Raw genomic sequence first — 27,607 nt, 5'->3', positions numbered from 1 at the left:
GGCACATGCCCGAGTCGGACACCCGGTTGGAGGTGTGGGGGAGACAGCGATTCAATGATTGTCTATCATTATTGATGTTTCCATCTTCTCTCTTAAGTCAATTAAAAGAATAAATAATATAAAAATGAAAGAATACAAAATGAAAATATTAAATGAAAAGGCACGTGACCCAATTTAAGACCTTAAAAAGAGCAATTTCCTTCAAATGCATTGGCATTGCCCTGGCTGGTGTGGCTCTGTGATGAGTGTGTCAGCACTTGCTTCAACATTTTTGGGTGAGATTCCCTATCAATTGTACATACTTGGGTTGCAGGTTCAATTCCAGGACCATGTTGGGGCACATGGAGAGGCAATGAATGGATGAGTCTCTATCTCACCTGGGTGTCTCTCTGTCTTTCTCTCTCCTCCCTTCACTTCCGTTATCTAAAAATCAATGAAAGCCTCAAGCGGTTTGGCTCAATGGATAGAGCATCAGCCTGCGGACTGAAAGGTCCCAGGTTCTATTCCGGTCAAGGGCAGGTATCTTGTTTGTGGGCACATCCCCAGTAGATATGCAGGAGGCAGCTGATGGATGTTTCTCTCTCATTAATGTTTCTAACTCTCTATCCCTCTCCCTTCCTCTCTGTAAAAAATCAACAAAATATATATTTTTTAAAAAGTTGTAATAAAAATCAATGGAAAAAATATCCTCAGGTGAATATGAAGACAAACAAAAGTAATGGCATACCCTGTGTGCAAAACAAAATTTATGCTGATCCTAGAAGCAGGTGAAGTTGTCACCCCAGCTGTTTTGAAAGTGATTGTCTGGGTCTTCTAAAACTCATAGTAGCATTCAGGCTTCCCACAAGTACTCTTTTTCTAGAAGGAAGTGAGTAGCAATGCAAATTTTGTGGAAAGTGGTGAGCTAATTTCTCCAAAGTACTATACCTCGGAGGCAGAGAAAGGTTGAACCCTGGTAAAAACTTTACTTTTTTATGATTGTAGAGCTCTGATAGGCTTATAATCTATGCCACAAAGAAAACATCCAAAATGAAAACGACTGAAACAAAAAGGCTTTTATTTTCAAAACCAAATGGATATGTAACCAACCAGCCTTCTGATGGTGACTTCAGCGGTGGAAATATTCACCAGAGGTAGCTAGGGAAAAGATGTCCCGGATAAAAGTTTTTATCTAGAAGGTAGAGCTGTACTCAAAGAAAGTTCTCTGGGGCCAATAATGGGTCATGTACATGCCCCAAATAGAGCAAATGAAATGCAGATCACCTGCCAAAACCGGTTTGGCTCAGTGGTTAGAGTCGGCCTGCAAACTGAAGGGTCCCAGGTTCGATTCCAGTCAGGGGCATGTACATTGGCTGTAGGCACATCCCCGGTAGGGGGTGTGCATGAGGCAACTGATTGATGTTTCTCTCTCAAGGATGTTTCTAGCTCTCTATCCCTCTCCCTTCCTCTCTGTAAAAAATCAATAAGCTCTAACCGGTTTGGCTCAGTGGACAGAGTGTCAGCCTGCGGACTGAAAGGTCCCAGGTTCGATTCTGGTCAAGGGCATGTACCTTGGTTGCAGGCATATTCCCAGTAGGGGGTATGCACGAGGCAACTGATCGATGTTTCTAACTCTCTATTCCTCTCTCTTTCTCTCTGTAAAAAAATCAATAAAATATATATTTTTAAAAATCAATAAAAATATATATATTAAAAAAATGCAGATCTCCAAGGGCTCATGTTATTCCTAATTTCCTCCAACTAATAAGAGAACAAAGTCAGATTCCCTGAGGACTTTAAGATGGTGACTGATAAAAAAGAAAAAGAAAATGGTGACTGATGAAAACTGTGGAGACTTGCTTAATGGTGGTTCAGGGGAGATGGATTCTGTCACAGAACTTTTCAGTGACACAAATCTGCACTATAAGCTCTGGGCAGGCAAGTTTAAAAGAAGTACAAGCCCTAACTGGTTTGGCTCAGTGGATAGAGCATCAGCCTGTGGACTGAAGGGTCACAGGTTCAATTCAGGTCAAGGGCATGTACCTTGGTTGCTGTCACAACCCTAGTAGGGGTGTGCAGGAGGCAGCTGATTGATGTTTTTCTATCATGGATGTTTCTAACTCTCTATCCCTCTCCCTTCCTCTCTGTGAAAAAAAATCAATTAAAAATATATATATATTTTTAAAAAGTACACATGCTTCCCACATAACATTATGGAAAATCTCCCTACTCTTGAGGATGGGATTTATGAAAGTCAGATAACTGAAGCCTGAGTTTCCTTTAGTGTTGTTAACACTGGACAAAGAAACTACAGTTCCTACGCATCTAAAAACTTCCTCTAACCTGTATGCTCATTTGTCCCGAGGCTAGAATTTTTGTTAAATTTATCCACATTCATAGCACTCAAAGAGCCTTTCTTTTGTGTGAACTCTGATGAGTACGAGCATGACAATTCCCGATAAAAGATTTCCCACAATCAGTACACTCATAAGGTCTTTTTCCACTGTGAACTCTCTGATGATAATGGAGTCCAGAGCTATGGGTAAAAGATTTCCCGCAATCATTGCACTTGTACGGTTTTTCTCCAGTATGAACTCTCTGATGTTTATAAAGGTCACTGTTCCTGAAAAAAGATTTACCACAGACACTGCACTCGTAAGGCCGTTCTCCAGTATGAAGTTTCTCGTGGTTGTGAAGGTCACAGTTCCTGATGAAAGATTTCCCACAATCAGTGCACTTATAAGGTCTTTCTCCATTGTGAACTCTCTGGTGATAATGGAGTCCAGAGCTATGGATAAAAGATTTCCCACATTCACTGCACTCGTACAAACTTTCTCCAGTGTGTAATCTCTGATGATAACAAAAGAGAGATTTCCTCTTAAAAGATTTTCCGCATTCATTGCACACATAAGGCCTTTCAGCAGAGTGAAGTCTCCGATGACGACGAAGGCAGGCTATTCTGGTAAAACTTTTTCCACATTCACTGCAGTCAAAAGGTTTTTCTCCTGTGTGAACCCTTTGGTGTTCAATGAGGCTGGAACACTGAGTGAAGGTTTTCCCACATTCACCACACTCATAAGGCTTTTCTCCAGTGTGAGCCCTTTGGTGGTGAATGAGGCTGGAATTTTGGCTGAAGGATTTCCCACATTCACCACACTTATATGGCTTTTCTCCAGTGTGAACTCTCTGGTGTCTACTGAGGCCAGCACTTTGGCTAAAGGACTTTCCACATTCACTGCACTCATAAGGCTTTTCTCCAGAATGAACACGACAGTGTTGAATAAGAATCCAATGTTCTTTAAAACATTTTCCACACTCACTGCACTCATAAGGCTTTTCCAATGAGTGAACTTTCTGATGATGATTAAGTTCAGAGATTTCTTTAAAATATTTTTTCTTTTCAGAGCCCACAACACACTGCTTTCCAGTATTGACAGCTTGATCTGGCCCAAGTGTGTCGTTGTAGCCAATGGCTTTTTTACATTCTTTCTTGCAATGGTAACTTTTTTTGTTTTGAGATGTCACCCCAGACCCTGATTTATCCCTGGTATGAGAAGCCTGGTGCCTAAGTTGTCCTGAGACAGTAAGGACGCTGTCTCCAACCTTCTGATCGGTAAAAAGCTTCTGGGACACGCTGAATGTGCAGCTTTTCGCAAGTGAGGCCCTGTCCACACCTCGTATCAAACGCTTTGCTCTCATGTGCTGCCCATGGTGCTGGTGAAACTTTGAACTAAAATAAAATGACTTTGCACATGCCCCACACCTCAGCAATTTCGTACTATATTGTGTTCCCTGCTGCTCAATCACCTGGAAAATGTCCCTCAAGACTGCACCACAACCCTCACAGGGATGGCTCTTCTGGGAAGATGAAGCTACTTTGGTCTTCTTTGCCTGGGACACTCTTATAGAAACGTTCTGTTCAATGGACGCCTCCAGATCCCGACTTCCACAGCAGCAACCTAGGACAAAAGGAAACCCTGGTGAATTACATGTTGGTCTTATAGCAAAAGGTAACCTTGCAGGGCCGCAGTGGTTCCACCTATGGACGAGGTCAGGATTTAACTCCCAGAAGTCAAGGCATATGCCTGGATTGCATACTTAACCCCTATAAGGTGCTTGTAGGAAGCAGCCAAACAATGATTCTCTCTCATCCTTGATGTTTTTCTCTCTCCCTCTTCGTTACACTGAAATAAATAAAAATATATTTTAAAAAGAAAAAAAAATAATGGAAATCTCATCATGAGAGCGGGACAGAGAGTAGAAACATTGATGAGAGAGAATCATCAGCTGCCTCTTGCACACCCCCTACTGGGGATGTGCCCACAACCAACGTACATGCTCTTGACTGGAATCGAACCTGGAACTCTTCAATCCACAGGCCAACGCTCTCTCAACTGAGCCAAACCGGTTTCGGCAATAAAAAATATTTTTAACAAAAGAATGGCAGAAACCAATAAAAATTAACTGAAAAAGACCAGATGATGTTCTAGGTTAATACAAAGATATGAGTATGTCCAATGTGGATCAGGAAAGGACCAAGATTGGACAGCAGTAAAGAGAGTAGGAGGATAGGCTGACTATGTGAGCAAACCTACATGGAAATGGCAGGGGTCAAAACGAAAAGGTTGAAGATGCCCCTGTTGTTTGCAGAGCATGCACTAGTGTGACCGTTGTGGCCTGTTCTGTGATGGACCTTGGGAAACTTTGCTCTTAGAATCCACAGCAGCCCCTGCAACACTGTACTTTACACCTCAGAGAACCCTATAAAGTATGGTGGCAGAAATTCCAATAAAAATCCTCTTGGCCTCAACTTACCCCATGAAAATAACAAAAATCAAGATGTCAATAAGAAATATACACCCAAGGACAGAAAAACTAAGTACACAAAGCAAATAATATCAGATCTGAAAGCAGAAGAAATATATGCTAGTAAAGAACTTCACTATTTCTTTTTCACGTTGTTTAGATCAGCGGTCCCCAACCTTTCGGACCTCGAGGACCACCAGTTACAACTTCTGCTCTAGATCATCCCATCTGATACGAATACAGAAATACTGAAGTTTAACTACACTTCAGAGCAACTCTAATCCTGAATATAAATAGAAAATTGAGAAAAGGCATTCATATATATATATATATATATATATATATATATATATATATATATATTTGATTTCGGAGAGGAAGAGAGAGGGAGAGAGAAATAGAAACATCAATAATGAGAGAAAGAAAATCATTGATCGGCTGCTTCCTGCATTGCCCCTACTGGAGATCAAGCCTGCAACCCCAGAATCAAACCTGGGAACCTTCAGACCGCAGGCCCAAGGTCTATCCACACTGAGCCTAACCGGCTAGGGGGAGAAGAGGCAGTCTTGTCAAGCCACACATGAAACGATCTCTAGGTACATCCAGTTGTTACTGAAAGGGGACCAGGGCGCAGCAGATCTGCCTCAGGCCAGACTATACTGGTGGGGTTTTTAATTTGAGTGGGCAAGATATGTCAACAGGAGTCCAGGTGATTTTGAGAGTGCATTTATTAAAGCAAGGGACAGCCAAGACCGGTTTGGCTCAATGGATAGAGCGTCGGCTTGGGGACTGAAGGGTCCCGGGTTCGATTCCGGTCAAGGGCATGTACCTTGGTTGCGGGCATATCCCCAGTAGGGGGTGTGCAAGAGGCAGCTGATCGATGACTCTCTCTCATCGATGTTTCTATCTATCTCTCTTCCTTCTTCTCTGTACAAAATCAATAAAATATATTTAAAAAATAAAATAAAATAAAATAAAATAAAGCAAGGGACATAGAAACAAAGAAAGAACTCCGATAGAAGAAGCAACAAGAGGGCTTTGGCCCCTTGGAAAGGTTATGGGAAAGCAGTGTGCCAAGTGGGGCCTGCAGTTAGCTCACTGGGATGTCAGAGACAAGGGGGAAATGGAGACAGGAGCTCAGCCAGTGTGGCTTAGTAGTTGACAGTCAACCTACAAACAGGGAGGCTGTGGTTTGATTCCTTGTCACGGCAAATATCTGGGTTGCCAGATCGATCCCTACTGTGGGGCATGCAGGAGGCAGCTGATCAATGATTCTCTCTCTTCACTGATGTTTTTATCTTTCTCTCCCCATCTCCTTTCCACTTTGAAATCTATAAAAAGTATATTTTAAAAAATTAAGAAAAATTAAAACTGACATATATATAAAATTGAAACAAGAAAGACAAAAAAAAAATTAATATCATTACTAAGTACTGATGTTTTTTGTTTTTTTGTTTCTTTGTTTGTTAATCCTTTCCTGAGGATATTTTTTCCATTGCTTCAGAGAGAGTGCAAGGGAGGAAGGGAGGAGGAGTAAAAAAAAGAAACACAGATGTGAAACACGTTGACTGGCAGATTCCTACAGGGGATGGGAAGTGAGCCCACAACCTAGGTACATGCCCATGAACAAGAATTGAAGCCACGACTTTTGGATCCCTGGGCTGATGTTCTAACCATTGAGAAACACCAGGTAGAGAGATAGAAACATCAATAATGATAAAAGAAATGCCCGGTTGTAGGCTTGATCTCCAGTGGGGGACGTGCAGGAGGCAGCGGATCCATGATTCTCACTCATCATTGATGTTTCTCTCTCTCTCTCCCTCTTCCTTCCTCTCTGAAATCAATAAAAATATATTTAAAAATTTTGTTGTTAATGTATAAAAATGGGAAGTGATGTTTGTGTGCTTATTTTTGTTTCCTGAATCTGTTCTGAACTTGTTTATTAACTTTAGAAGTTCATAGTAGTTCAATTCCAGTCAAGGGCATGTACATTGGTTGCAGGCATATCCCGAGTAAGGGGTGTGCAGGAAGCAGCTGGTCGATGTTTCTCTCTCATTGATGTTTCTAGCTCTCTATCTCCCTTCCTTCCTCTCTGTAAAAAATCAATTAAAAAAATATTTTATATATATATATATATATATATATATATATATATATGTATATGTATATATATATATATATATATATATATATATATATATATATATCACATCACACAAAATAAAACAAACAGAACAGGAATGAGCCAAAGGGTATTTGCTGCTGCCCACAGCTGCCTCGGGGCAAGTCTCTCCTCAGGACCCTAAGAGCTTCAAACAGAAGAAACAAAGTACAATCCTGAGGGAAGGGTGCAGGCAAGATCAAAGAAGAACGCACTAGGAGAGGGATGGTCTTACCCTGGGAGGACACGAGAGCAAAGTTCTCCAGCATCACATCGAGGTAGAGGCGTCTCTGAGCCTCGTCCAGGAGGCCCCATTCTGCCCTGGAGAAGTACACGGCCACATCCTCAAAGGACACACCATCCTGTCCGAATGAATACAACCGAGTCAGGAACAGTCTGTCGGAGACACCCACAATCCCGCTCTTCCCCACAGCCCACCACCTCCAGGGCCCCCAGGTCTGAGAAGACACCCAGGCTTAGTGCCAGTGCTGTCTGCTCTGTCATCACAGTCCCATTAATCACACTGATCACCCTCCCAGCAACAGGAGGGGGAAGGGAAAGGGGAGGGGAAGCAGGTAAATGCCATCTGAGCTCTGAGCCATGCCAGAACAGCTCCATCATTGATGCCTCACAAAACCACAGAGATGTCCCAGATCACTCCTGTGGAACACGGCAACACATGGGCTATGGCCCTGACCAGTGTGGCTCAGTAGATAGAGCATCCATCTGGAGACAAAAGGGTCCCAAGTTCGATTCCGGCCAAGGGCATGTACCTTGGTTCCAGGCACATCCCCAGTGGGGGGTGTGCAGGAGCAGCTGATCGATGTTTCTCTCTCATATATTTTTAAAAAAATATATTTTATTGATTTTTTTTTTTTTACAGAAAGGGAGAGGGATAGAAAGTTAGAAACATCAATGAGAATCATCGATCAGCTGCCTCCTACACCCCCCCCCCCAACTAGGGATGTGCCCGCAACCAAGGCACATGCCCTTAACCAGAATCGAACCCGGGACCTTTCAGTCCGCAGGCCGATGCTCTATCCACTGAGCCAAGCCAGTTTCGACTCTCATCGATTTTTTTTTTCTTGTTTTTAAATGTATATGTTTCAAGGAAAAAATGGTATTGAAGCCAAAACGAAGAGGAGAGCTAAGCAATTTTCTAGATGGGTTTAATTCCATGAGCCTTATGTGGCCTTTATTTTTTTTTTTTTTTTTTTTTTTTTTTTTTTTTGTTATTTTTTTTTTTTTTTTTTTATTTAATAAGTTTTTATTTTTCATATTATTACAAATGTTCCTTCCCCCACCACCACCATTGCTCTCCTCCACCAGGTTCCCACCCCACCCTCTGCCCTTTCCCCTCTCCCCATTGTACTCATCCATAGGTGCACAGTTTATGTTCAGTCTCTTCCCACTCCCCCCTCTCCCCTTTTCCCCCAAGAATCGTCAGTTCACTCCCCTTCCATACCTCTGATTCTATTATATTCAACAGTTAATATTGTTCATCAGATTTTTTTAATTTCCTTGGTTTTTAGATTCACTTGTTGATAATTACGTATTTGTTGTTCATAATTTTTATCTTTGTTTACTTTCTCTTCTGAAAGAACCCCCTTCAGCAATTCATATAATTCTAGTTTGGTGGTGATGAACTCCTTTAGCTTTTTTTTATTAGTGAAGCTCTTTATCTGGCCTTCGATTCTGAGTGATAGCTTTGCTGGGTAGCTTATTTTTGGCTGTAGGTTCTTGCTATTCATCACCTTGAATATTTCTTGCCATTCCCTTCTGGCCTGCATGGTTTCTGTTGAGAAGTCAGCTGACAATCGTATAGGTGCTCCTTTATAAGTTACTACCTTCTTTGCTCTTGCTTCTTTTAATATTCTCTCTTTATCTTTTGCTCTTGGAATTTTAATAATGATGTGTCTCGGTGTGGTCCTCTTTGGATTCCTTTTGTTTGGAGTTCTGTGCGCTTCCTGGACTTGTAAGTCAAATTCTTTCACCAGGTGGGGGAAGTTTTCTGTCACTATTTCTTTCAGTATGTTTTCGATATCTTGCTCTCTCTCATCTTCTGGGACCCCCATGATTCTGATGTTGGTTCGCTTGAAGTTGTCCCAGAGGTTTCTTACATTATCTTCAATTTTCTGGATTCTCTTGCCTTCTAGCTTCTGTGGAGGAGTGTCTTCTGGCTCTTTATGTTCCAAATCTTTGACTTGATTCTTGCGATCTTCCCTTCTGTTTTTAGGACTCTGTAGAATATTTTTTATTTCAGACAATGTATTCTTTATTTCTTGTTGATCCCTGATCATTTCTTGTTGATCTCTTTTCATATCCTCATAGGCCTTATCCATCTTTTCTAGGAAATTCTTGAAAAACCTTATAAGCGTAGATTTGAACTCTATATCCAGACGCTTTTTGTCCTCCATTTCTTTCGTTTGTGATCTATTTTGTTGTCGCATTTCACAGTTACAGATGGGACGGGGTTTCAGGGTGGAGCCTGCAGCTTTGGCTTCCGTCAGCCCCGCCCTATGCGGGTCCTTCAGTGCTCGCTGCCGGCGCCTCTGAGAGAAAGGTGCCCTCGATTTTCGCCTGCTGCCAAACAGTCTATGCTCTCCCACAATGAGCCCGGTATTGGGGTTCAGTTCAGTTGGAAGTGGAGTTGGAGGTGGCGTTCAGAGCAGTCTGGAGCCCCAGTCTCCTTCCCGTCAGGGCAATCCCGCGGCACAGCCGACCGTCCCTTCTCTGGGGGCAGTGTGCGCGCCTCCGGGACCTCCTTTCTCCGCTACCCCAGGGTTCCGACTTACAGCCCGGTTCCCTATGGCTGAGCCTGGTTCCCCGGGGTCTGGGGAACTGGGGTTCAGAGCAGTCGGAGGCCCAGCACAGTCGGAGTTTTATCTCCTTTCCGCTAGGGAACGCCCGCCAGGCACTCGGCCTCCCTCCTCTCCGGCTCCGACCTCTTCGCGTGCGCCGCGTGTCTCCGTACCTTAGGCTTTTACAGCTCCTCCGCGCTTCCTTCTGGTTTTCTCCTTGCTTCTTGTTGTAGGATTTCCAGTCAGTCGACTTTCCTGTAGTTCTGGGTAATGTCCATTTTATATTTTAGTTGTATTTTATTAAAATTGTTGTGTGCGGCTGCGGCTAGTTGCCTACCCGAGCAGCCATCTTGGATTCTCCCCTTCTTATGTGGCCTTTAAAAGCAGGGTTCCATGCACTAATTTCTCCTTGACAGGCTAACGGATTTTAGTGACTTCAGGAGAGTATATAAGGAGGCTTCATGGAACAGACTGAGCTCAGCTTATGTCCTTATAAACCGAACGATGCAGACATGGATCAATCCCATAGCAGCCATTCCCACAAAGCCATCCACACTGATCCCAAGACCTACTGACACCTACAATAGCCTTAGCCGGTTTGGCTCAGTAGGTAGAGCATTGGTCGTCAGACTGAAGGATCTCAGATTCATTTTTCATCATCGATGTTTCTAACTCTCTATCCCTCTCCCTTCCTCTCTGTAAAAAAAATCAATAAAATATTATTTATTTATTTTTAAATTTCTTTATTGGTTATGGTATCACATAATTGTCCTCATCCCCAATAAAATATATTTTTAAAAATTAAACAGCCGAAACCGGTTTGGCTCAGTGGATAGAGCGTCGGTCAGCGGACTGAGGGGGGTCCCAGGTTCAATTCCGGTCAGGGGCATGTGCCCTGGTTGTGGGCACGTCCCCAGTAGGAGGTGTGCAGGAGGCGGCTGATCCATGTTTCTCTCTCATCGATGTTTCTGGCTCTCTATCCCTCTCTCTTCCTCTCTGTACAAAATCAGTAAAATATATATTTTTTTTAAAAAGGGCTACCACATGTGTAAGCCTCCATCCGGGCTCCCAGGTGTAGCCCCACGTGACCACCTGCTCAGGGGATGTTTCCCCTCACTGTCCCCCGGAGGCCCCTCAGCCCCTCACTGCCTCCCACCCCCTCACACCGGGTGTCACCCCGCAGCCCCTCGCGGTCCAGACGCGGGGCCTGGGCTGCAGGAGGGGAAGGGCGCCTCATGCCCGCCCCCTGGCGGCCGGGTTGGGTGAGGGAGGCGGGGAGGCCCCGAAACGCGCTCACCTCAGCTGGGCGCCTCGTCGTGGCCTCCGCCATCGGGCTCTGCGGGCGGAGCGGGACGGGCGGCGGCGGGTACACTCCCGCCCTGAAGCGGGTCCCTCGCGGGGTCGCGGAGCCTCAGGCCTCCGTCTGTGCGGTGGGGACCGCGCCTTCTCGGCGCCTCCACGGTTCTGTCACCTCAAAGACGGAAGAGACTGCGCCCCGAGGATGCCGGAAGTCCCGGTGGAAATATCCCGGAAATGCTTCCCAAGCTGATCTTTCCCGGGCTGGACGCAGCGCACGGTCTTCTGGGTAATGTAGTTCAAAGTGCTCCAGAGGCCACAGGTTGGCCATTGTGAGCAAACAGGTCTTTAGCTCCTGGAGGGACCCTGTAAAGTGATGCTGCTCCTTGGAGGGTAAGGTTGGCTGCTACTTAATTGCAGCAAACGCTCCATTCTGACCCCAAAGACCTGAAGATTGGTTCTGGGCTCAGCTGCCTCCTGCACACCCACTACTGGGGATGTGCCCGCAACCAAGGTAAATGCCCTTGACCGGAATAGAACCTGGGACCCTTGAGTCTGGAGGCCGATGCTCTATCCACTGAGCAAAATCGGTTAGGGCGGAACTGGGGATCTCTTGATGCATGGGTCAGGGCACAACAGGCTATTGCTTAAATATGTGTGTGTGTGTGTGTGTGTGTGTGTGTGTGTTTATTCATTTCTGCCAGAGGAAGAGAGAGGGGAGATAGAAACATCAATGATGAGAGAGAATCATTGATCAGTTGGTTCCTGCACACCCACTAATGGGGATAGAGCCCAGAAACCTGGTATGTGCCCTGACCTGGGTTTGAACCCTGATCAATCACTGTGCTCCACCAGCTGGGCACAAGAGGCTATTTTTAAACAGAAAACCACAGGCCCCAAATGGCATCATTCGTGCTGAAAGCCCTATGACAACAAATATATATCTATCAACAAGTGAATATAAAAATCAAGTGAATAAAAAATCTGATGAACAGAATAAACTGAATATAATAGAATCAGGGGCGTAGAAAGGGAGTGGACTGGCAATTCTCAGGGGGCAAAGGGTGTGGGGGTTCAGGAAAAGACTGAACAAAAATCATACACCTATGGACAGTGTGGGGGAGGTAAGGGCAGAGGGTGGGGTGGGAACTGGGTGAAGGGGAACTATGAAGGGAAAAAGAGGAACAATTATAATCTTCATGCTTTAGAGCCCAAATATGCTTACAAACTACACCACAAAGAAAACACCCAAAATCAGAGAGGATTTAAAACAAAACGGCTTTTATTATGTTAAAAACCCAAAGGACATGGACCCAACCAATCTTCTGATAGTGGCATTGACAGTGATAAAATAGTCACTAGAGGTATCTAGAAAATCATGTTCTTAAAAATATATATATTTTTTCCCCCCGGGAACTAAACTCAGATGATGTTCTCTGGGTCAACAATGCATAAGGTCCCAAACAGAGCAAATGAAATGCAGATCTCCTAAGGGCTTACGTTACTCCTAATTTCCTTTAACTCATAATAAAGTCAGCTTACCTGAGGACAATAGGATGGTGACTAATGAAAACTGTGGGGACCTGCTCAGTGTTGGTTCAGGTGAAATAGATTCTGTCACAGAAATTTGCAGGGACACAAATCTGCAGTAAGCCCTGGGCAGGTTAGCAAGTATAAACAGAAGTACACATGCTTTCCACATAACTATCATTATGGGAAATCTCCCTACTGTGGAGGATGGGATTTATGAAAGTCAGATAACTGAAGCCTGTGTGGTTAAACACTGAACAAAGAAACTACATTTCCTACACATCTACGAACTTACTCTAATGTGTACTCTCATGTGTCCAGAAGTTAGGATTTTGGTTATAATCTGAATAGTAAAGATTAATTTTTTTTTTTTTTTAGCCGAAACCGGCTTGGTTCAGTGTATAGACTGAAGGGTCCCGGATTCGATTCCGGTCAAGGGCATGTACATTGGTTGTGGTTACATCCCCAGTAGGGGGTGTGCAGGAGGCAGCTGGTTAATGTTTCTCTCTCATCGATGTTTCTGACTCTCTATCCCTCTTCCTCTCTGTAAAAAATCAATAAACTATATTAAAAAAAAAAAGATTAAATTTTTTAAAAAAAAGAGAAAACCAGGGAGACTTTACCTTGCTTAGGTGGCCTCCACAACCACCAGATCTCAATCCAATTGAGCATTTGTGGGAAGACGTTAAAAGAGCCATCAGGCAGCTGGTTCCACAACCATCAAATCTCACAGAATGGGACAGTGCTATTCATCCGGCACAGTGTCAGATTCCTCGCATCACCTTTCAACATCCCTGCGGAGTCAATTCCCAAGAAGAATCGCCAGCCGAAGCCGGTTTAGCTCAGTGGATGGAGCGTCGGCCTGCGGACGGAGGATCTCTGCAACATCCCCTTCCTGATCCTCCCCCATAGCTAGCCCAGGCGTTGGAATGTTACACTGCCCTGGCAGTTAGCCAATCCTGTGTTGCCAGGTACCTTACCACCTTGTCACTCAGTGCCTAAACCAATTATACACTGTCAAAGACCCCGCCGCATAGGCAACCCTGCCCCGCTTTGTTCCTGCTGTATATATACTGCCATTCCAAAAATAAAGTTTGAGGCTTGATCAGAACTTTGTCTTGCCTCCATTTCTCCGTTTCCCCTGTCCCTTCTTTTCATCCTCCACAGGTCCTCCCTCTCCCCACGTTGCTGTGCCCCGCGGGTCAGGGCACTAAGGGAAGATTTATGGCTAAAGAATTTAGCATATTTTTTGTAATCAAACACCTTTCTCTCGTGTGAACTATACTCTGTTAATTGGAGTAGAAAGTGTCCTTAAAAGATTTCCCCAGGGGTGGGGAGGCAGGGGTAGGTCTCTCATATTCTCTACAATCCTGAGGCCTTTGTGTGAATACGCTGGTGTTCGACAAGGTGATGTCTCCGGATAAAGGATTTCCCACATTCAATGCACACATAAGGCCTTTCTCCTGTGTGCGTTCTTTGATGTCGAATGAGGGCAGAGCTACAGGGAAAAGATTTCCCGCATTCACTGCACTCATAAGGCTTTAATCCGGTGTGGACACTCTGATGATAACGTAGGCCTGTTCCGGTTGAAAAAGATTTCTCACATTCTCTACACTGAAAAGGCTTTTCTCCAGTGTGAACCCTCCAATGTTCGATGAGGTAAGAATGTGTCCTAAAGGATTTCCTACATTCAGAACACTCATATGGCCTTCTGTTTGTATGTACTCGCTGATGTTTACGGAGGGAGTAATTAGTGGTAAAAGATAACCCACATGCACAGCACTCATAGGGCCTTTCTCCCGTGTGAATTCTCAGATGGGTCAGAAAGTAACATTTTTGGGTGAAGGATTTGCCACATTCGCTGCACTCGTAAGGCCTGTCTCCCGTATGAATTCTCTGATGATTTCTGAGGTTGAAACCGGAAGCAAAAAACTCCCCACATTCACTGCACTGATGTGGCCTTGCTCCTGTGTGAACTCTCTCGTGTGTAATGAGGTGATGCCTTTGGATAAAAGATTTCCCACAGTCACTGCACTTATACGGTCTTTCTCCACTGTGCACTCTCCTGTGATTAGTAAGCTTGGAACCAGATGAAAAAGATTTCCCACATTCAGTGCACTGATAAGGCCTTACTCCAGTGTGAACTATTTGGTGTATATGAAGGTGTAGTTTTAGCATAAACGATTTCCCACATTCACTGCACTGATGAGGTCTTTCTTTTCTGTGTACTCTCTGATGCTGATGGAGGATGAAAACAGATGTAAAAGCATTCCCACATTCACTGCACTCATAAGACTGTCTCCCGCTATGAACTATCTGATGCTGAGTGAGGTAAGATGGTTGGCTGAAGGATTTCCAACATTCACTGCACTCGTAAGGCCTTTTTCCCGTGTGGACTCTCTGGTGTAGAATGAGTATGGAGCTACTGGTAAAGGACCTCCTACATTTACTGCACTGGAAAGGCCTTTCTCCTGTGTGCACTCTCCGGTGTAGAATAAGGACAGTTCTCCTGGCGAAAGATTTCCCACACTCACGGCACTCATGAGACTTTTCTCCAGTGTGAACTCTCCAATGCAGAATGAGGTAACATTTTCTTCTAAAGGACTTCCCACATTGCGTGCACTCAAAACGCCTTTCTCCAGAGTGAACTGTCCGTTGTCGAACGAGGATGGAGCTCTGGCTAAAAGATGGCGCACATTCACGGCACAACTCACATTTTTTCCCGGTGTGACTTCTCGAGGGATAAATGAGGACAGATTTTGTGTGAAAGGACTTCCCACAGTTGCCGCACTTGGACTGCCCTGGCCCGCAATGAAATCTCCGATGCTGACTGAGGGTTGAGGCTCGCCTAAAAGACTGGCCACATTGGCCACACACGTGAAGGCTTTTACCTGTATGTGCTCTCTGGTGAACGGCGAATGAGGATTGATCTCTGAATGTTTTCTCACATTCACTGCGCACAGCATACTGTCTTCTGCTGTGGATCTCCGAGACCGGAGCATGGGTCTTTCTGGAGCTGATGGCTTTCTTACAGTCTCCCTGGGTAAAGTGACATTTTCCGGTTTTGTTGGGCTCCTCTCTGGTGTGAGTCGTCTGCTGCTGGAGATGTTCTGAGGTGGCCAGGAAGCCCTTCCCAACATTATCGCAGGGAAAGGGCTTCTCTGAAACATGAAGTTTATACCTCTCCACCAGCAGGGCCCTGTCTCCACCACTTCTGAAGGCCTTTTTTGCCAGGTGCTGCTTCTGGTGATTTTGAAAGTTTGCGCCCAAATAAAATTGTCTCAGACGCAGCCCACACCTGACCACGTTCTGGCTGTGTGGGGTTCTCTGGTGCTCAGCCAACTGGAGTATGTCTCTCAAGACTGGACCACAGCTCTCACAGGGGTGGGTCTTCAGGGAAGACAGAGCTGCCGTGGAGGGGCTGGACGGTGACACTCCTGCAGAAACAGTCTGTTCACAGGGAGCCTGGGCATCCTCTGCTCCACAGCAGGGACCTGGATGTAAATAAATGCTAATGAAGTACATGTTGACTATGAGAATAGGGCAATGCAGGGGTGTGGGATTGGCTAGGGAGAGGTCAAGTTGGGGGAGGAGGGGAGATAGAAGTAATACTTTAAACAATAAAGAATTGAAATTCAGGCCTAACTGGTTTGGCTCAGTGCATAGAGCATCGGCTTGTGGATTGAAGGGTCCCAGGTTCGATTCCGGTCAAGGGCATGTACATTGGTTGTGAGCACATCCCTGGTAGGTGGTGTGTGGGAGGCAGGTGTTCGATGTTTCTGTCTCATCGATGTTTCTAGCTCTCTATCCCTTCCTCTCTGTAAAAAATCAATAAAATATATTTAAAAAATAAAAAAAAAATAAAAGGATATCTGGTCCCCAACTGAAAGAAGTGAAAATGAAAAATAAAAATAAAAAAAGGAGAAAAAAAATACCCTGCTATATGCAATAACTTGAGTGAACCTGGAGGGCATTATGCTATATAACATAAGCCAGTCATGGAAAGATAAATTCTGGTGTCTCTGGCCAGGGTTGCTCAGTGGTTACAGCATGGGCCTGTGCACCAAAAGGTCTTGGGTTTGATTCCTGGTCAAAGGCAGGTACCTGAGTTACAGGTTTGATTCCTGGTGTGGGACAGGGCATGAGTGTGAGAGGTAACCAATGGATGTGACTATTTCACATTGATCTCTCTATCTCTCCCCTCCCCCCTATCCCTGTCTTCCACTATCAATAAATCAACAGAAATATTCACTGGTAAGGATTACAAACATATGTGTGCATGTGTGTGTGTGTGTGCGCACGCCTGTGCATGCCACGCACACGCACACGCTGTATGATATCACTTAGATGTAGGATCTGAAAAAAGGTTGAGCTCACAGAGTTGAATGTCAGGGCCATGAGAAGGGAGAAATGAGGAGTTATTGATGAAAAGGCACAAAACTTCAGTTATAAGTTCTGAGGATCTAATGTAAAACATGGTGACTATAGTTAATAATCTGTATTTTACATTAAGATGTTACTGGGTGAGGGTACTTAAGTGCTATTACCAAACAAACAAAAGTGATTCAATTGGTACAAGTGTTCATCAATTTCACTATGGCAATTATTTCAGTACAGACACACACACACACACACACACACACACAGGCCTGGTGCATGAAATTTGTGCATGGGATCAGAGGGGGGTGGTTTGTCCCTCAGCCCAGCCTGCACCCTCTCCAATCTGGGACCCCTTGAGGGATATCCAACTACCCAGTAGGATTGGGCCAAAACAGGTAGTCGAACATCCCTCTCACAATCCAGGAATGCTGGCTCCCAACTGCTTGCCTGCCTGCCTTCCTGATTGCCCTGAACCGCTTTTTCCCGCCAGCCTGATCACCCCCTAACCACTCCCTTGCCAGTCTGATTGATGTCTAACTGCTCCCCTGCCAGCCCCGTCTGCCCCAACTTCCCTCCTGTGCTGGCCTGGTCACCCCTAACTGCCCTCCCCTGCAGGATTGATCGCCTCCAACTGCTCCTCCTTGCAGGCCTGGTCCCTCCCAACTGCCCTCCCCTGCTGGCCATCTTATGGTGGCAATCTTGTGTCCACATAGGGGCAGGATCTTTGACCACATGGGGGCAGCCACCTTGTGTGTTGGAGTGATGGTCAATCTGCATATTACTTTTTTATTAGATAGGATAGAGGCCTGGTACACAGGTGGGGGCCAGCTGGTTTGTCCTGAAGGGTGTTCCAGATGAGGGTAGGCGTTCCCTTGTGGCAGGGGGCGGCCTGAGGGAGGGGCCTGTGGTGGTTTGCAGGCCAGCCATGCTCCCCGGAGATCCAAGCTAAGGCCCTGGTATCTGGGAATTATTTACCTTCTACAATTGAAACTTTGTAGCCCAGAGCTGAGCCAAGCCTCCTGCTCACTCCAGGGCCAGCAGCCATTTCTGTTTGGATTTGTTTACCTTCGATGATTGAAACTTTGTAGCCTTGATTGGAGGCTTAGGCCAGCTAGGGGAGGTGGAAAGCTTGGTTTCTTCCATTGTTGGGGAAACCCAAGCCTCCTTCCTGCTCTCTGTGGCTGTAGCCATCTTGGTTGGGTTAATTAGCATACTCGTCTTTATTGGCTGGTGGGTGAAGCTTGTTGGCATAGCAAAGGTGCGGTCAATTTGCATGTTTCTTGCTCTCTCTCTCTTTTTTTTTTAATGTTTCTCTTTTATTAGGTAGGATATATCACATCACCACATTGTACAATTTATTATTATTATTATTATTATTATTATTATTTTTATATATATTTTATTGATTTTTTACAGAGAGGAAGTGAGAGAGATAGAGAGCCAGAAACATCGATGAGAGAGAAACATCGACCAGCCGCCTCCTGCACATCCCCTACAGGGGATGTGTCTGCAGCCGACCTACATGCCCTTGACCGGACTCGAACCCGGGACCTCTCAGTCCGCAGACTGACGCTCTACCACTTGGCCAAAGCGGTTTCGGCCACATTGTACAATTTAAATATATACCATTTTACACATCAGCAACACTGGAACAAAAACAAATAAACAACAAAAAAAGAACTGGCCCTAACCAGTTTGGCTCAGTGGATAGAGCGTCAGCCTGTGGACTGAAGGGTCCCAGGTTTGATTCCTTGGTTGCCGGCACATCCCCAGAAGGGGGTGTGGAGGAGGCAGCTGATTGATGTTTCTCTCTTGTTGATGATTCTAACTCTCTATCCCTCTCCATATAATTTTTTTTTTTAATATTAAAACAACAAAAGACCTTGGATGGTGATACAAGGCCCAGGCCAGGGAGTGGGAAAGCATGGTGGACAGCATAAGGCTCACAGCATCCCCTCCCTACGAGAGGAGTTCAGTGCAGCAGGCAGTGGGGCTGCAGCAGAGAGAAAAGGGCAGGGCCTGGGGCCCACAGGAGAGCACGTGGGGTCCACAGAGCAGCCTCTGAGGAAAGGAGGGGGAGGCTGGGCAGAGCCTAGTCCAAGTTCCCGGGGAGAGGGTGAGAGTCTTACCCAGAGAGGAGGCAAGGGCCAAGTTCTCCAGCATCACATGGTGGTACAGGCCTCTCTGAGCCTCATCGAGGAGCCTCCACTCCTTCCGGGAGAAGTACACGGCCACGTCGTCAAAGGTTACACGGTCCTGGCGAGATGGGGACAGAGGAAACCATACACTTTTGTATTATGCTCAGTACGGCCGGGGTGAACCTGTGGAGGTGGGGGCAGGGGTGTGTGAAAGATTCAATAAGACAGACAAGAGAATAAAGCTGGGGCTAGGTGGGACACTGCCCTCTAATGGAGAGACAGTGCCACAGTCTGCAAGCTGAGTCTATTTTATAGCCAGATTCCACCAGGCAAAGGAAGGGCGTGGTCAAGATGTTTATAATGTTCTCGCCTGTTTCCAATCTACTCAATTCCATGCACCAGAACTCCATCCAGCTTTGCTGTGGCAGCACTTGCTGCACCTCCCGCAGCCCCCCTCACTCAGCCACCTGGGACCCCAGGTTCAGGCCCTAAGGTCAAGCTGACAACCACAGCCTTTGGCTATAGTTGTGCTGGGAGTAGCTTTGCCCTCCGAGCCGGGACCTGCACGTGGCTTTGCCACGAGAGGACCGTGCCCTCTCATTAGTCCGAGGCTTGAACCTGTCCGAACGTGGTAGCCGCTCTCCACACACTTTGTTGTTCTTTTTTTTAAAAAAAATTTTTTTTGATTTTTTTTTTTTTTTTTTTTACAGTGAGGTAGGGAGAGGGATAGAGAGTTAGAAACATTGATCAGCTGCCTCCTGTACGCCCCCCACTGGGGATGTGCCCGCAACCTAGGTACATGCCCTTGACCGGAATCCAACTCGGGACCCTTCAGTCCGCAGGCTGATGCTCTATCCATTGAGGCAAACTGGTTAAGACTCTATTATTATTTTTAAAAGATATTTTTATTTCAGAGAGGATGGGAGGAGAGAGATTCATCGATTGGCTGCCTCCTGCACGCACCGCACTGGGGATCGAGCAAGCAAAACAGGCAGGTGCCCGTGACCAGAATCCAACTGGGGACCCTTCAGTCTGCAGGCAGATGTTCTACCCACTGAGCCATACAGGTTTCGACCACACTTTGCCTTTCTGAGACCCTCCCGGCCCATCCCCTCACACACCCGCCCACGGCTCCTCCAGGGGGACCTCCCTCCCAGGAGACACCAGGCCCCGGATGTCTTCACTTCACCCTCAGGCGCCAGAAGGGCGCTGGGATTTTGGGCGCGAACCCCCTTTCTCCCTCCTCCTCCACCCCCCACTTTCCATCGGGCTCGGACCTGCTGGCGCCTCAGGAGACCCAGCCCTCCTCTCTGCCCTTGGCCTTCCTCTCGGACCCGAGGCCTGGGCTGCAGGAGGGGCTGCGGGGTCGGGTCAGGGAGGCGGGGAGGCCCCGGGGACAAGCTCACCTCAGCCCGGCGCCCGGGCGCGGCCGCTGCCATCGGGCTCCGCGGGCGGGGCGGGCCGGGGGGCGGGCGGCGGGCGAAGAGGGGGGCCCCGGGGGGACCCCGAGCCTCACACCCGCGTCCGAGCGGCGCGGACCACGACCGCCTCTTGCCTTTTCCAATCCCTGTCACCCTGGAGCCAGCGGACCCCGCGGGACCTGATAAAAAACGCACTAGCCACGCCCCCCTGGAGACGTCACACGGAGAGCATCCCCTTCTGGTTTGTCATTGGCTCAACCTGGCGCTCGGGATTCTGGGTAATGTAGTTACAAGCGTTCTGGGGCTTGCGTGGACGTTCTCCAGGCTGGACTGCGAGGTTTGAAACTGGACAAGCCTGTAAAAGTAGTGTTTCTATTATTATAATTATTTTTATTTTTTCTATTTTTAAAAATATGTTTTACTAATTTTTTACAGAGAGGAAGGGAGAGGGATAGAGTTAGGAACATCAATGAGAGAGAGACATTGATCAGTTGGCTCCTACACACCTACTGGGGAGGAGCCCGTAACGAAGGTACATGCCCTTGACCGGAATCGAACCTGGGACCTTTCAGTCCGCAGGCCTACGCTCTATCCACTGAGCCAAACCGGTTTCGGCTATTATAATTACTTTTAAAATATACTTTATTTATTTATTTATATATTTGTTTATTTATTTATTTATTTTACAGAGAGGAAGGGAGAGGGAGAGAGAGTTAGAAACATGGATGAGAGAGAAACATGGATCACCTGCCTCCTACACACCCCCTACTGGGGATGTGCCTGCAAGCAAGGTACAAGCCCTTGCCCTGACCAGTTTGGCGCAGTGGATAGAGCACAGACCTGAGGAGTCAAGGGTGCCTGGTTCGAGCCTGGTTGTGGGCACATCCCCAGTGAGGGGTGTGCAAGAGGCAGCTGATGGATGTTTCTCATTGATGTTTCTCTCTATCCCTTTCTCTTCCTCTCTGTAAAAAAATCAATAAAATATATTTTAAAAAGTTAGATGGTATTGGACGTTCCTGACATCGCCATGACCATGCACAAAGCCCCTCTCAGGAGGTGGGAACACCATATTTGCAGGCTTCTCCCCAGTAGGAATTCCTCTTCCTAAAGCCCCAATGGGTGATTTCTCCATGCCGCCTCCAGAGCCTGGGAACTACATTTCCCAGAAGGCGCCGCGCTCACAGCAGCCAATGAGAGAGCAGCAGGCTGTTGCCGGGTCCTCGCTGAGGCGATGTTTCCAGCTTCACTCCAGAGCGAGGTGACGGGACCGGGAAGGCGCGAGGGAGGCGGGGTCCCCGCCGCGCAGACGCGGGTCGAAGCTCACGACTGTGACGCTCGGCGGCCCCGCGAGGGACCCGCTTCCTGCGGGACGGGGTCCCCTCCTCGCCCCCGGACCGCTGCGCCCCGAGAGTGCGATGGCGGCGGCCGCGCCGGGGCGCCCGGCTGAGGTGAGCGCGTCCCCGGGGCCTCGCGTCCGTGAGGGGGGCTGAGGGGCGGGTCGGCGCCCGGTGGAAGGGGGTCTGGGTGTCCGAGGGGGAAGGGGGTGGGGGCGCAGGGAGGACTTCCGGGGCTCCCTCCGAACCGCTCCGGGCGGAGGGCCCTTCAGGGCGGGGGGCGTGGCTGACGGTGCGGAACCTGTCACTCCGGGCCTGGGGGCGGGGAGAGGGGTGTGTATGACGGACCCGGGGGAGGGCGGAGGGGTGTGTGTGACGGACCTGGGGGAGGGGGAGGGGTGTGTGTGACGGACCCGGGGGAGGGGGGAGGGGTGTGTGTGACGGACCCGGGGGGAGAGGGGAGGGGTGTGTGTGAAGGACCCCGGGGAGGGGTGAGGGGTGTGTGTGAAGGACCCCGGGGAGGGGTGTGTGTGACCGACCCGGGGAGAGGGGTGAGGGGTGTGTGTGACAGACTCGGGGGAGGGGGGAGGGGTGTGTGTGAGGGACCCGGGGGAGGGGGGAGGGGTGTGTGTGACGGACCCGTGGGCGGGGGGAGGGGTGTGTGTGACGGACCCGTGGGTGGGGGGAGGGGTGTGTGTGACGGACCCGGGGGAGAGGGGAGGGGTGTGTGTGAGGGACCCGGGGGAGGGGGGAGGGGTGTGTGTGACGGACCCGGGGTGGGGGGAGGGGTGTGTGTGACGGACCCGGGTGGAGGGGGGAGAAGTGTATGTGATTTGGGACAGGGAGGCAGCAGGGCTGGGAGTGGGACAGGGATGGGGTGATAGGGAGGCAGCGGGTGCAGAATGGGGTGCCCGTGAGGAGGTGGTGTGAGCTGATGGCGCCCAGGCCCTGGTGTGGGACCAAGTGAAGGGGCCCTGTGTGGCTGTGTGGGGCAGGGAGCTGCTTTGCAGGCGGGAGGGGCCCCAGGCCTGGCTCTCAGCTCTGATGGCATCTGCATGTCCCCACTGCCCTTGCTGAGGGTTACACACAGTCACTAAGGCCTGGCCGGTGGTGCTCAGGGGTTGGGCTTTGACCTATGCACATCCTCTCTGGGTAAGACTCTATAAAGATTTATTTAGGAGGTGAAGGTTCGATTCCTGGTCAGGGCACATGCTCATGGTGCAGGCTCCAACCACACTAGGGTAGTGCAGGCCATGGTTCTCTCTCATCATGGGTGTTTCTATACGACTCCCTTTCCCTTCCTCTCTGAAATCAATAATATATATTTTAAAAATAAAAATTAACACAGTCACTATGGAACCCTACTCAGTGAGCAGACATCAGGGTCCCCTAGGGCCTGGTGTCGCCTGGGAGGGAGGCCGCACTGGAGGAGGAGGAGCTGCGGGGAGTTATGTGAGGGGGTGGGCTGGAAGGGTCTCAGAAAGACAGTGTGTATGGTGTCTTCCATCCCCATCTCATCAGGACCGTGTGACCTTTGACGACGTGGCCGTGTACTTCTCCTGGGAGGAGTGGGCCCTCCTCAATGAGGCTCAGAGAGGCCTGTACCACGATGTGATGCTGGAGAACTTGGCCCTTGCCTCCTCTCTGGGTAAGACTCTATAAAGATTTATTTACCGAAACCGGTTTGGCTCAATGGATAGAGCGTCGGCTTGGGGACTGAAGAGTCCCGGGTTCGATTCCAGTCAAGGGCATGTACCTTGGTTGCGGGCATATCCCCAGTAGGGGTTATGCAAGAGGCAGCTGATCGATGACTCTCTCTCATCGATGTTTCTAACTCTATCTCTCTCCCTTCCTCTCTGTACAAAATCAATAAAATATATTATAAAAAAAAAGAAAAGAAAGAAAGCCAAAAAAAATTTTTTTTTTTTTTCTGGAGAATACTATGGTTAATCTGAAAGGGATTTTTTTTTTTTTTTAAATCACCTGAAGGTATTTTTCCATTGATTTTTAGATGGAGTGGAAGAGAGAGAAAGACACAGAGAGAAACACATGGATTGTTTGCCTCCTGCATGAGTCAACCAGGGCTCAGCCTGGGGAGGAACCTGCAACCCAGGTACATGACCTTGACAGGAATCCAACCTGGGACCCTTTGGTCCACAGGCCAATGCTTTATCCACTGATCCACACTGGCTGGGTCAAGATTTTCTTTTATTTTAAAATAAATATATTTTATTGATTTTTTTTACAGAGAAGAATGGAGAGGGAGAGAGTCAGAAACATCGATGAGAGAGAAATCAGCTGCCTTCTGCACACCACCTACTGGGGATGTGCCCACAACCAAGAAACATGCCCTTGTCCTGAATTGAATCTGGGACCCTTGAATCCGCAGGCTGATGTTCTTTCCATTGAGCCAAACTGGTTAGGGCGAGATTTTCTTTCTTTCTTTCTTGTTTTTTTTTTTTTTTTTTTTTTTTTTAATATATATGTTTTTATTTCGAAGAGAAAGGGAGAGGGAGAGAGAGATAGAAACATCAATGATGTGAAAGAGAAAAAAAAACATGATGAGCAATGATAAGAGAGAATTATTGATCTGCTGCCTCCTGCACACCCCTTCCCCTACTGGGAATCGAGACCACAATTGAACCCAGGCTATAGGCCGATGCTTTATCCACTGAGCCAAACCGGCTATGGCTGTCTAGGGATTTTCAACTTTTTCCATCTCATGACACACATAAACTAATTACAGAAATTCTGAGGCACAACAAGAAATTTATGTTTTGTCCATCTGACCAAAAAATAGCTATAATAGATGTGAATGAATCTAAATTAGAACATACCTATCTTATTTGGGTGACACCCTATTCTTGTATCCTTTCTCTGGTGAGTCCTCTCTGATTCTTTTGCCTTAGAAAATGCCCAGTAGCAAATATCCCACCAGGTTTTAAGCCCTTTCGTTAAAAAGCAAGCCGTAGACTAATTTCTCGATGTGACGAATGCACATTTGTGATGGTGTTGCTCCATCCTCAAAGTGATCCTGTACTTCACCAGCATTTATTTGTGTTCAGGTCGCTGCTGTGGAGCAGACGATGCAGAAACTCCCTGTGAACAGAGTGTTTCTGCAGGAGTGCAGAAACCCTCCAAGGCAGCTCTGTCTTCCCAGAAGACCCACCCCTGTGAGAGCTGTGGTCTAGCCTTGAGAGACATACTCCATTTGACCGAGCACCAAGGAACACCACACAGCCAGAACGTGGTTAGGTGTGGGGTGTGTATGAAAGAATTTTATTTGGGTGCAAACCTCCAAACACATGGGGAAGAGAGAAAATCTTGTTTTACCTGCAGAGAATGTAAGAAAGCCTTCCGTCTGAGACACACACATGCTCAGGACCAAGATTTTTACACTGGAAGACGTTTTATGTGCAGTGAATGTGGGAAAGCATTCAGAGATCAGTCTTCATTCGCTGTTCACCAGAGAGTGCATACAGGTAAAAGGCTTCACGTGTGTGGCCCATGTGGCCAGTCTTTTAGGCGAGCCTCAACCCTCAGTCAGCATCGGAGATTTCATTGCGGGCCAGGGCAGTCCAAGTGCGGCAACTGTGGGAAGTCCTTTCACCCCAAATCTGTCCTCATTTATCCCTGGAGAAGTCACATCGGGGAAAAATGTGAGTTGTGCCGTGAATGTGCGCCATCTTTTAGCCAGAGCTCCATCCTCGTTCGACAACGGACAGTTCACTCTGGAGCAAGGTGTTATGAGTGCACGCAATGTGGGAAGTCCTTTAGAAGAAAAATTTACCTCATTCTGCATTGGAGAGTTCACACTGGAGAAAAATCTCATGAGTGCCGTGAGTGTGGGAAATCTTTCACCAGGAGAACTGTCCTTATTCTACACCGGAGAGTGCACACAGGAGAAAGGCCTTTCCAGTGCAGTAAATGTAGGCGGTTCTTTACCAGTAGCTCCATACTCATTCTACACCAGAGAGTTCACACAGGAAAAAGGCCTTACGAGTGCAGTGAATGTTGGAAATCCTTCAGCCAACAATCTTACCTCACTCAGCATCAGATAGTTCATAGCGGGAGACAGTCTTATGAGTGCAGTGAATGTGGGAAAGCTTTTATCTCTCACACTGGCCTTAGTTACCACCTGAGAGTTCATTCTGGAAAAAGGCCTTACCAGTGCAGTAAATGTGACAAATCTTTCACCTCTCGCCCGGGTCTGCGTTACCATTTGAGAGCTCACACTGGAAAAAGACCTTATCAGTGTAGTGAATGTGGGAAAACTTTCTTATGTGGTTCCTACCTCAGTATTCATCAGAGAGTCCACACAGGAGAAAGACCTTATGAGTGCAGTGAATGCGGTAAATCCTTTCTGCGAAGACATCACTTTCTTACACACCAGAGAATTCACACAGGAGAACGGCCTTATCAGTGCAGCGAATGTGGGAAATCTTTTTCATCTGGTTACAACCTCGGTAATCATCGGAGAGTTCACACAAAAGAAAGACCTCATCAGTGCAGTGAATGTGGGAAATCTTTTATCCTAAGACAGCACCTTCTTGTACACCAGAGAGTTCATACAGGTCAGACGCCTTACCAGTGCAGTGAATGCGGTAAATCTTATTGTTCAAAGTTCAACCTCGTTCAACATCAGAGAGTCCACACCGGAGAAAGGCCTTATCAGTGTAGTGAATGTGGGAAACGTTTTACCTCAAGCTCTGTCTTTAATTATCATAAGAAAGTTCACACTGGAGAAAGGCCTTATCAATGTAGTGATTGTGGGAAATCTTTTTTATCAAGTTCCAACCTCAGTACTCATCAGAGAGTGCACACAGGAGAAAGACCCTATGAGTGCAGTGACTGTGGGAAATGCTTTTTCCGAAGATATCACCTTCATACGCACCAGAGAGTTCACACAGGAGAGAGGCATCAGTGCAGTGAATGTGGGAAATCTTTTGCATCTGGTTTTAATCTCAGAAATCATCAGAGAGTTCATACGGGAGAAAAGCCTTACGAGTGCCCTGTGTGTGGGGTCTCTTTTACCACTCAGAGGAAGCTTCGATTTCATCGGGTAGTGCACACTGGAGAAGGGCCCTATGAGTGCGGCGAATGCGGGAAATCTTTTACCTCTCTTTATGCCCTCGGTGATCATAAGAAACTTCATACAAACAAGAAACCGTATGAATGCACTAAATGCGGGAAATTGTTCAGAGCAAATTCTCACCTCGTTGAACACTGGAGAGTTCACACTGGGGAAAAACCTCATCGATGTGGAGAGTGTGGGAAGTCTTTTTCATCGGGCTCCGGCCTCCGTTATCATCAGAGCATTCACACCTGGTTAAGACCTCATGAGTGTGGCGAATGTGGGAAATCGTTTCTCAGGAAATCAACACTCATTCGCCATCAAGGAACTCACACAGGAGAAAGGCCTTATGTGTGCAGTGAATGTGGAAAGTCTTTTATGCAGAGACACCATCTTCTTGTACACCAAAGGGTTCACACACAATAAGGGCTTTATGATTGCAGTGAATGTTGCAAAAACCCTAAGGATAGTTCCTAGTCCAATTAACACTGGAGCTTCCACACTAGAGGTAGGCGTTTCAGTCCAAAAATAGGGAAACATTTTTAGCCATAATTTTTATCCTTTTTTTTTTTTAATCCTCACCAGAGGATATTTTTCCATTGATTTTTAATTTAATTTATTTATTTTTAAAATTTATTTATTTATTTCAGAGAGGGAGGAAGAACAAAGAGAGATAGACACATCAAC

At 47.1% G+C, this 27,607-nt stretch overlaps 3 protein-coding genes across 6 annotated transcripts in view; 2 read left to right on the top strand and 1 right to left on the bottom strand.

The window, feature by feature from the left end:
• The window catches only part of LOC311633543 (uncharacterized protein), a 90,844-nt gene that overhangs the window by 29,452 nt on the left and 33,785 nt on the right, over nucleotides 1-27,607 (top strand). The window lies entirely within an intron of this gene.
• Nucleotides 168-20,653, bottom strand: LOC311633577 (uncharacterized protein). 2 transcript variants are annotated; one of them, XM_084906401.1, is made up of 3 exons: nucleotides 20,498-20,653; nucleotides 7,182-7,308; nucleotides 168-3,938 (listed from the first exon to the last, which is right to left on the bottom strand). In XM_084906401.1, the coding sequence occupies exons 1-3, from the start codon at nucleotides 20,528-20,530 to the stop codon at nucleotides 2,383-2,385; spliced, it is 1,716 nt and encodes a 571-aa protein (XP_084762527.1). In that variant the 5' UTR covers nucleotides 20,531-20,653; the 3' UTR covers nucleotides 168-2,382. The 2 variants fall into 2 exon arrangements, with proteins under 2 accessions (XP_084762527.1, XP_084762526.1); XM_084906400.1 differs by lacking the exon at nucleotides 20,498-20,653 and adding an exon at nucleotides 11,045-11,273 and having other exon boundaries at nucleotides 169-3,938.
• The window catches only part of LOC311633547 (uncharacterized protein), a 24,867-nt gene continuing 19,005 nt past the window's right edge, over nucleotides 21,746-27,607 (top strand). Inside the window, exons 1-2 of one of the 2 annotated variants that reach the window (XM_084906311.1) lie at nucleotides 21,746-21,960; nucleotides 23,368-23,494. In XM_084906311.1, the coding sequence (XP_084762437.1) occupies nucleotides 21,928-21,960; nucleotides 23,368-23,494 (160 nt within the window). In that variant the 5' untranslated portion in view covers nucleotides 21,746-21,927. The remainder of the gene's footprint in view (nucleotides 21,961-23,367; nucleotides 23,495-27,607) is intronic. The other variant, XM_084906312.1, reaches the window with a different exon arrangement.

This window comes from Pipistrellus hanaki (assembly GCF_964339955.1).
Source record: "Pipistrellus hanaki genome assembly, chromosome: 15".
In the NCBI taxonomy this organism is placed as follows: domain Eukaryota; kingdom Metazoa; phylum Chordata; class Mammalia; order Chiroptera; family Vespertilionidae; genus Pipistrellus; species Pipistrellus hanaki.
The sequence above is the reverse complement of the archived record's forward strand: the minus strand, read 5'-3'. Positions and strand labels throughout refer to the sequence as shown.